The 10542-nt window shown below is 38.8% G+C and overlaps 1 protein-coding gene across 1 annotated transcript; it reads right to left on the bottom strand.

Moving 5' to 3' along the window:
* Window positions 1-2827: 2827 nt before the first annotated feature.
* klf5a (Kruppel like factor 5a) lies at window positions 2828-10407 on the bottom strand. Its single transcript, XM_056772515.1, has 4 exons — window positions 9529-10407; window positions 7194-8100; window positions 6484-6543; window positions 2828-4309 (listed from the first exon to the last, which is right to left on the bottom strand). Exons 1-4 carry the CDS (start codon window positions 9901-9903, stop codon window positions 4131-4133), a joined length of 1521 nt encoding a protein of 506 aa, XP_056628493.1. The 5' UTR covers window positions 9904-10407; the 3' UTR covers window positions 2828-4130.
* Window positions 10408-10542: the final 135 nt, after the last annotated feature.

Genomic DNA, 10542 nt, shown 5'->3' with positions numbered 1-10542 from the left:
GTGACATTAATTGTTTTTAATCTCTTCAGTGAGGTAGTTCCTTTCACACTCAGTGTGAATATAAGGTGCACTTGAACGCTTAACAATATTGCTGCAGTATGTTCCAAAAAGAGATGTTTTCTAAAGTTAGGTATTCAGCCAGTTATAATGTGCACTAGGCTATTTTTAAAATTACCCAAGACTGGAAATGCATTTAAATCTCCTTAAACAACAGACATTTGGCTGATTTTACCAGTGTCCAACAAACTCCCTCTGAGAATAGAACATTTTTACATTTAGTAATTTAGCAGACGCTTTTATCCAAAGCGGCGATAGGTTTATTTTTCAAGCATTTCACCCCCTTCCAGCTGAACTGCACTTGAGGAACGAGGTAAAAGTGAATATGTTGGGTTATATGTGGGGTGCTGTGAATCAGGCTGATGTTTCTGCCAAAAAACTGTGACCTTGACTGCTTGAACCTTATTGCTCTACTTATAGGCCCATATAATCTTCACTTCACTGGTCTAAAAGTCAACCTGAATTTGGTTGTTTGGTTGACATGTCTTGTCCTCAAATTTTGCTTACAAAATAAAACATTTTCCTCAGAGGTGGGAAGTTGCGTTTCAGGCATAAATTAAAATTCTGTCATTATTTACGCCTTTTGTCATTTCAAACCTGTATGACCGGTTTGATATTTTGAAGAATGTTAACTATAAAAAGTAAAAGTATTTTTCCTATCAAGTACATTTTCAAAATATCAGTGTTTTATCAGTGTTTTTCCTTTAGAATTTTTTTTACTTTACTACATTAGAATCCAGCATACCTTCTACTCCACTACATTGAATAAATACATGTCTATTTTTTACATTTAAGACTTAGTACATAACAATTTTACCAGTACATTACAATTTGACTAATTTTGTTCTTGAGGAAAAGTACGAAAGTACACTTTTAATGTACTTTTAATCAAAGTATTAAAGGTAGAATAACAAGTAAAAATGTATTTATGAAATGTAGTGGAGAAAAAAGTATAATATGCTATTTATAAGGTATTGAAATATCTTTTTGAAAAAGTAAATTACTCAACCACTTCCCACCTCTGATATTCCTTATATATTTCATAGAGGAAAAGCTATGCAATTCTCTTTCCAAACAAAATAATTCCCACCTGCACAGTTTTGGAAAAGAAACACCATTTCAGCACACATTAGATATTAGTGTTGGGGTAAACTGTCAACGTGATGACTCTCGGGTTATCAGCCAGATTGTGTTTTCCCTTTCTACCATTCACTATCCATTCAGTATATCTCATCATTTTGTTTACACCAAAAAAAATACTAATTTGTATTGATCAGACTCAGAAAAGTTATGAGAAAGTGCAGCTTGTGATGTTTTGAGGTTTGAAAGCGGAGGGGCCCTATGCATTAGAGCAATAATGTTCACCCTGGGGGTTTCAAACCTCCATGTAGGCTACGGAAAGGGGGAGGCAGGAGAGGAAGAAAAACGTGGAGGAGAGAGAGGGGAGAAGAAGACTTGTAGGAGTAACAATTCTCAGGAGGAACCTCCAAGAACCTCCTGATTGGGTCCAGCGGAGCTTTCATTGTTTGCTTTTGTCTTGGACATCTGAAATTCATTATGTCCAGAGGCTGAGGTTTGTCCGAGGGATCAAACTAAGAACATATGTAGAAGAGGGGGAGAAATTCCCCTTCTCTTTAAAATCAATGGAAGCATTTATTTTCCTTTGTGGTGTTTCCTGATCTCATATCAAAAGCTGTATTGTTTCTCTGCTCACAGGGGTCCCTAACGTTTTGGCAGCTTGTAATTCGGTTGCACTGCGAGAGACCACTGATGCCGCTTAAAGCAAACAGTGAACTCACCAACAGTGTCCATCTACACTGGCAAGTTTCTCAGAAACTAAAACTCTGGGACATTTTCGTTTTATAAACTAAATGAGAAACAGATGCAAAATATTTATTATTTCTATGAGAATTTTTTAGAGGAGCAATTAATGTGAAAAGGTGTGGTTTAAGTGATACAGTATCATCTATGAATCTGTAAGTAGAGAAATTCTGTCTGTTCCGGTAGTGAGATCTACAATTACGATGTCATTGGCAGGATTGTTTTTTCGAGGCTGGAAGCTGAAGTTTGCAGTGATTTTGGGATTCATCCTGAACATCCTGTATGCTACACAAACCATTAAATCAGATTTTTATATAGTTATTATAAATGTAGTTTTTTATAGTGTTCATATAGAATTATTTTAGTCCAAGATCAAATTACACCAAGTACAGAAAATACTTGAGGTTTCAACATATTCAGTTTCAGCATTTTATTGGTTACTAATGCTGTTGTTTTTCTATAACAGTAATATATAATGCTTTTTAGTCTGCAATACATGTGCAACCTCATAAAATTCTAATTGGGTTCCACTGGATAATAAAAGCTAACACTGAGGCCTTGTAAACTGTTGTCACTGTTACACAAGCTAATGTCTCTCAATCCTTTGAGTAATACTTTGACACTGAAAGGATTTTCCATTAGTTTTCTTCCTCACAGCGTGGGGTTTTGTTTAAAATCGCTTCTTAATGATGACAAATGTCAGATAAGAAGATTTTAAATGTTGCTGAATGGGCTGGAATGATCTTGAAAACAATTATATACTTGGACAGTTTTATCTTTCCTTTTTCGTCAGTAGCAAAGGTTTTTTCGTGGGCCTTGGTAACATCAACAAATAAAAACAAATTTATAGTACAAAGAGTGAAAAGGAAGCTTTAGGCTTACGTCAATATAAACTATAGAAATGAAGCAGAACATTCTTTCTTTTAGAAACACAAACAAGCAAGTGAAGTTCAGTTTGTATAAAGTTGATTTTATTAGATTTCATTTTAATCATTAGACAAAACATTTTTATGAGGACAACCAATTGAGAAATAATCTGGAAATCTACAAAATAAGTTTAGATGAAAATATATATAAAAAAATCAAAACCGAATATCACACGGCAAGGACCCACAAATAGAATAGAGCAACAAAATAAACCTAAAATAATATTTACAATGTCATAGTATTTACATTAAGGCATTTCAATTACACAAAACTTGTCAAATTCCACTTCACAAGGCCAATGCAATAAATACATTGATATTTTTACAAGTAAGATCGTGGGGAAAACCAAACCCTCTTTTTTTGTCAAATGCCTGAATTGCTGTAATAGTGAAATAATGATGACTCTCCGAATGATCTGTCGCTTTTTGAAAAACAGAGCAGTTTTAGTGTGTACTGCTGATAAAAACAAATGTCAAAAGGCACTTTAAGATGAAATGTGTTCCAAAGGCTTTACTTCAAAAGAACAGTCACTGTGGTCTCGTACATTCATATGAGCTTATGCATCAATGACAATTGGAAAACAAATGGGTCGGCATGCTTATGTATAAAGAAGACTGTCCAAATCACAAAGCTGTCTGAAGCCCTGTCCACTTCTCATTTCTTTTCTATACCATTGTTTAATAATTCAAGAAATAATAGCTGTTCAGTAGCAGCACATTATCATCCAAAGCTATAAATACTTCAGCAACTGAGGCAGCCTGAAGATGGAATCAAAAAGTCCTGTTTGAACAGTAACTATTCCAGTGATATATATTAAAAGCATTTATCACACATATACATATTTTCCAGTCAAATTCAAGTGCAAAGTAAAAAGGGAGATGGCTTAGTGCTTTGTAGATGTATGTACATGATCTCACAAATTCTGTATATTTTACAGCTCCGTTTTAAAATGTTTAAAACTACGCTCAGTAACTGCAGTCTTATTTCTTCCATTGAAGTCTTTTTTACATCAGAAGCTGAGAAGGCAGGCAGGTTCATGTACAAGACAGCTTATTTGCATCGAAGAGAATTAAAAAATGAATGAGGTGCTGTAAATGAAAACTATGGCATTTGCAGCTACTAGCAACGACTTTGGATTTCATGGTAATATAAAAAAAATGTTTTATCGTCGACAACTTGTTTCGTCAAATCCGAGAATAAGATTTCCCCCAAACATTATAAGGTTCGTCATGGCATGGACAAAGATATAAGTTTACTTCAAGTGCATATTAAGAAGTATGTGTTTCTCAGTTAGTGTCTGTGTGCTTGTGTGTGGGCTTCTGTGTTTAATTCTGGTGCCTCTTCATATGCAGAGCGAGATGATCGGAGCGAGAGAAGCTTCGGCTGCAAACGGCACACTGGAAGGGTTTGGCTCCCGTGTGCTTTCTGAAGTGACGTGTCAGTTCATCGGAACGAGCGAACCGCCAGTCACAGCCCTCCCATGTGCACCTGTATGGCTTCTCACCTGAAGAACACAAAAGGTACCATGTCTGGTTAGGTAAATGCAGTACTGAATAGAACAAGACAGAAACTGTTTCCATTCAGTTAAAACAGGTTTTTAACCTGTTTCCAGCTTACTAATACATTAGTAATACTAAATGATTAATCTGTGTAACGCTGCTCAGTGTAATTGCTGTGGTAACCATAACAAACATATATAAGAGGTGTGGATAAAGCACATAAAATTCACTTAATCTATCACTAAGATTAAAGTTGTGTTCATGCGTGTTGACAAGATGAAACCCATAGTGCGCCAGTCTTCTTACTCAATGTTTGTCTTTCTAACTCAAGGATTTAAGGCCTATTTTCCAAGACAATACAAAATTCATTTCTTTTTCCAGAAACAGGGCCGGTCTGATAATCCCGTCAGCACGTGCACTGAAACCACAATACTTGGAATATCATTTTATTCTTTGAAATATCCGCATGGCCGAACACCACCTGCAAACAACATAACACGTTTTCGTTCTAATGGTTGTTGTCTTTAAGTACGGAAGCTCGTGGACTATAAAGAATGATACTGTGAGTTCAGCTGTTTCCACCTCATGCAGTAGGCGCGGCACTTCCAAAAACGATTAACTAACCAAACGTCAGAACATGTGCCTGTCGTGGGGCTTTAACATGTATGACGAAAGCTTCAAACAGGAATCCTGTAGTGACTTGTTTAAATAGCTCATCTTATTTGCGGTCTGCTTGAGGTTCCTCTCTTTTCTGGTTATCTGTTCAGGGTGAGGTTTCTCTATGTCGAAGAAAATTAAAAGAGAATCCCCCATTTATTAAAGGGATAGTTCTCCCAACAATTGTAATTCTGTCATCATTAACTAACCTTTGAATGTTTCAATCCTATATTATTTTATTTGTTCTGATAAACAAATAGAAATATATTTGGAAGAATGCTTATAGCTAAACAGTTCAATGACCCCATTGTCACCCATTGTAGAAATAGAAATGAACTGTTTGGTAACAAGCATTCGCCAAATATTTGTCTCTGTGTTCAACCAAACAAAGAAATGTATCCAGGTTTGGAACAACTAGAGAGTGAGTAATTCATGACAGAATTAAAATTTTTGGGTGAACTATTTAAACTCTGATATAGTGGTAGATGTGCGTATAATTTAACTAATAAAACAGTTAATTTATAAGTAAAAAATATTAAAAACATGAATTTGAGTGTGGGGATAGAACAGAGAAATCAGAGTCTCGTGTTTTTGCCAGCTGTTATCAAGGTCAATGTCATTATTGATAGACTGAAATATTAATACAGACCTATTAATCAACATTGACCAATAATTGTGCCCATTCAACATCAAAAATATCAAAAGCCTACATTAATTAATTTCACATTTTCTATTGTTACTTTATACATTTTTTTGGTGTATTTTGTATAAGCAAATCTAATTGTTTAAAAACAATTTAAGTATCAAATCACTGTTTGACATTAATTTGGCTACCCTGTTCTATAGATGGAATTGGCATCAGACATAACAAAACCAACTGCGATTAAACGTACTGTAGCACCTAGAGTCGAATTGTCATGTCCACTCTTGACACACTTTAGATCAGTCAGTTTATATACAGCAGTCCTATGGAAAACGGTGGGTGGTGTTATCTTATCATAAAAGTGGTTTAAAAGCAATGTGTGAGGGATTAGGTTTTTCGATTTGCTGACATAAATCTATACCTGTAAAATTCTAATCGGATCGGATTGCCTGATAAGTAGTGATTAAGTGCTTATTACATAGCAAAGAATATTTATGAATATTTACACACACAGAAGAGCCTCTTGGTCAAATGAGGTGTGTTCTTTGCTCATGTTCATCCTAATTCTGCTTCTCCGAATACAGACAGAGCACAAACAACTAATGCTGATATTTACAAATATAGCATTGAGATCATTTATATATTTGAAGAGGAAAAGCATGAAAAGGTTGTGCATGTGTGCATGTATTTGGGCACGGTTTTGGCGCATCATATTAGGGGGCGACGGAGGATAACTTTCAGTCGTAGTGCAAGAATGAACACATGTGCATGCCAACAACGCGCTTCTGCCCAGCAACATGACAGTAAAGTGCCAAAATGGGAGACGGGTCCAGCTTTATCGAGCATAAATAAAACCATTTTTAATTGGAGAACTCTTACCAGTGTGTGTCCTCAAGTGAGCTTTTAGATGGGACGACTTGGTGTAAACTTTCTTACAACCTAAAAAAGAAATACATAAAAAATATATTAAAACAACAAGTTTGCATTTGACAGAATTGTTAAAGGGAAAAAAGCATTTTCGTGTTTGATTTTAATTGTTTCATCAGAATCAGTTCATTCATTCATCACAACAGTCACATAAAAGAACATCCGGTTCTTTGGTTTCAGGCTACTTTCTTTGCCAATTAGGAGTCCAAAGCCCATCTCAACTCTTTAGCTATAAAACCCCACTCAGTGAGGCAAAGCAGTGATGGGTTCTAAATTGCGGAGCGCTTCGCTTCAGACATGCAGCTTCTTAGCGTAAATGCACTATTAATGGCACTGTGAGGCTTGTCTGTTTTACAATTTGCCCAGTCAATTTGATGCAACAAGATTCAATAACAATCAGCCTGACGTCAACTCTTTGGCACTCATTTTGAGCCCTGGTTAAAAGGCTTTAGCCATCTCTGAATTATTTAACAGTGGATCCGAGCGTGTGAGTAAAATGCATGGTAGAAAAAGGTGCAAGCTCTTTTGAACTTGGCATTATACTGTACACGTGAACTTGGCATGAAAACCGTTGCTTTTTATAATTGCATAATATAGATTTATTTCTGAAGTAAGCAGTCTTGCTACAGTGATGTTATTGGGAAGGGGTGGTATATACATACCTGGAAAATCACAGTGGTGTATCCTTCTCTTTTCGAGGTCTGGGTTTGTCCTTCGGTTGTATCGGACAGGCATGGACCCGGTGGTTGCAGGACCTCGTGTTGAGGTGGGGGTCGGATGACTGGGTGCGCTGACGGCCATTTTGGAAGCGATAGTGGCGGCGTAAGATGGCGGTGGTGTCAGATTGTGAAGCAGTTCCTTCTGTCTGTCAGGACTGCCTGGTTCTGAAGTGGGCGGTGAGGGAGGAAGGTAAGGCATTTTGAGATGCGAGTGGCCCTGACCCTGGGGGTGAACAAAGTGACCGTGGCCGAGAGGGTACCCGGTGGCTGGCATGCCACAGTATGGCTTAGCAGAAGTCTGTTGTGCTGCTAAGTGCAGGTCGTGGAAAGTGGGCATCTGTGTGTGCATAGACTGAGCATGAGGGTGGGAGTGAGAGTCTGTGACAGCTTGATGGGGGATATCCAGCTCTGAATTGAGGAGCTGAAAGAGAGGCCCATCCTGTGGGATGTCAAAACCTTGCATCTCCTGCTTGATAAAGACACAGCTATTGTCATCCACCGTGTTGATTCCAGACCCCGGACTGGAATTCGAATTAAAGATGCTGGTGAATTCTGGTAACGTTGGCGGAGATGGACCATTTGTGCTTACCGGGCACTCTGGATGAGAAAAACGCACTGTCACAGGTTCAGTTTTGATCTGGTTGGGGACTGAATGTCGTGTCGGCCGGCACAGCCCGGTTCTTAAATACGCGATGTCAGGCAGGTAGACATTCATGTTGATGCTGTATGGGGAACCTTGGTCATCCCCGAAATAGTGGTCCACTACAGAAGCACTGTCTCGCCGTGATTTCTTTGGCTCTGGGAGAGCCACAGGTTGTGGAGATAGATATTTATCCATCTCTAATTTAGCCTGGGGAGTAAAAGAGAGAATCATAAGATTGTGTTGCAGTTGTAAATGCCATCAACGGTAAACGTGATAAACAGAAAGATAACTCTCCAACGGCTTGAATATTGCATACTATGCTTCTGTCAGCAAATCTAGCAGGTTCTCTTGGGACTGCTTGTGTTGGCTGAGCACAATCACGGTTTACATAAAACTTTAGAAAAGCTTGCAGGAATGCATATATATTCACTTACTGTTGCAACATTGGCCAACCGCCCTGCTTACTCAGCTAACCCAACATGTTCAGGGAAATACTGGCTATTGAAAGGCATTAAATGGTTTACTTTACAAATCCATTATGCAAAACATTCAATGGTCAAACATTTTAGCGTTTATTTAGACGGTATAGTGTCTCCATTCTGCACAAGCTAGGCAGGGATCACAGAGAGACAAGAATGTTGGAGCAGGTGAAACTCAATACATGACACATCTGTGACATCTCTGTTTTGTTAAACTTCCAGGTGAGCTAAGAAAAAATACACAAAAAAGTCATAACTTTGTGTTATCAAATTCTAATCAAGTTCATAACATCTGTAAATATGTCCAGCAAAGAACCATAAAAATCTATATAAGTAACGTATTATTTATTTGTACGTATGATCTGTGATCACGCAAATGGTACAAGAGAGGATGAAGCGTGTGCGCTTCCGTATAAAGCTGCATCGAGCAGTCAGAGGTAAAACATTTATCAAGTCTCCTTCAATACGTCTCTGCTAGATTCCTCCTTAGACTGTAAAACAGTGCTCATACCACAAGCTCAAAACAGACTTTGCTGACAGGTGGGAAGCATGCTGGAAAGATTGATCAGCCTTTCCGAACGAACCCCGTTCAATTATCGTGAAACCGCAATCGGTAGAATTGAATTAATCGCCGTTCATTCATTATCTCTATAGAGTCACTTGTGCAATAAACAAGAGGGAAGAAAATAACTCGCACACTCGGAATACCAGGGCTGTTGAACTGCTCTTTACGCATAGCTATTTCTGGATTTAGATCTTCCAGCTGTTCGCCGGACATGTATCTCTTTCACAAGTTTTCAGATCCAGGCTCGGCGTTGCTGGGAAGTTTCGGTGTGGTGCGCGAGAGTCAGTTGTTGACGGTTCGGTAGCCAAGACACCAACTGCAAGCAACTGACATGAGTCTATCCGACCCAGCCCATCCTCTCCCCTCATTTAGAGCCGCGGGGAAATCCCGACCAGTTAACCGAATCCTTCTAAAATACCGAACATTAAACTCAATGAGCTTTAAAGAAGACGATGATGACGGGACTGCAGGTGTGGAGCGCGCGCCATCGTTTGCAACGGCCTGACTGGATAACGTGCATATCAACCTTAATTCATCCAGTCAAATAGACATTCTCGAGAACAGCATACAGAGCATAAAAAGAACAATTACCTGAGAGTAGTCGCCAGATAAGCCCCTTTCGGTGTCGGGATTCTTGAATTCAAAGGAATACAGAGAGGAGTCCTCCTGAAAGCCGTCGGATAGTGAGGGTTTGAGAAATGAGAGAAACTCATCCTGTCCCGGCGCGAGCGAGGAGCTCATCGTAAGAAGTGTAGCGGCCATAAACCCGGGGATGCGATGGAAAGAGCGTCCGCAAAAATGTGTTTTGAAAGACGATGGGTAGGAGGGGGTGAGTGTACAGTATGTTGCATGGAATGACACCCGTGTGCAAGCGTGCTTTCGGTAGTAACGTCGAGCTTTGCCTTCCTCCGTTCCTGAGCCCCGGCATATGTATGAGCACTGAAGGGGCGGGGCGGGGCGTGACATCAGGGAGCGAGACGACTACACCTTTACTACTGCTGCGTGTTGCTCTAACAGCTGAAGTAAGCCGTCAAAACAGTGCTGCCGTTAAACACGTCAAGCCATTTACCTGCGTGAAGACAGGGCGACGCTCAGTAAAGCTGGGGAAAATAGTTGCTTGTGGGTTATAATCAAAATGTCTCTAACATTCTCTAAGTCAAAATAATTTCAGCAAACAACTGATTGTGTGAGAAAAACAGACCTTATTATAAACAGTAAACGATCCAGAGCATAAAATCAAGGGCAGGGAATAAAAAATCCACCTCAACCATAATCAACAAAATGTAGATCTTCTATTGCTGTTCTTGTTGGACATTCGAGACCGCGCCGCGTAACATTAAGATGACACAAATAAGCGCGCGATGCTGCTGTGATCAAGGTATGCGCGCACTCCACTATTTTTATCAACAGCATGTCTTGCGTCTTATGAGTCAAAACGCAGGATCCAGATCTTATTACAATCAATTGACACATTTACAAAATCAGCACTTTTTCATTTGACAGGGCTCATCTTTTTCTTTTAGTAGTTTGTATATGAAATGTAAATTGAAATGAACAGTAAAATTCAACCCACACTAAAAGTACAAGAAATACACAGATGTACAT

This window comes from Triplophysa dalaica, chromosome 2 (genome assembly GCF_015846415.1).
Source record: "Triplophysa dalaica isolate WHDGS20190420 chromosome 2, ASM1584641v1, whole genome shotgun sequence".
In the NCBI taxonomy this organism is placed as follows: domain Eukaryota; kingdom Metazoa; phylum Chordata; class Actinopteri; order Cypriniformes; family Nemacheilidae; genus Triplophysa; species Triplophysa dalaica.
Note: the sequence above shows the minus strand (reverse complement) of the source record. Positions and strands in the feature narration are given on the sequence as shown.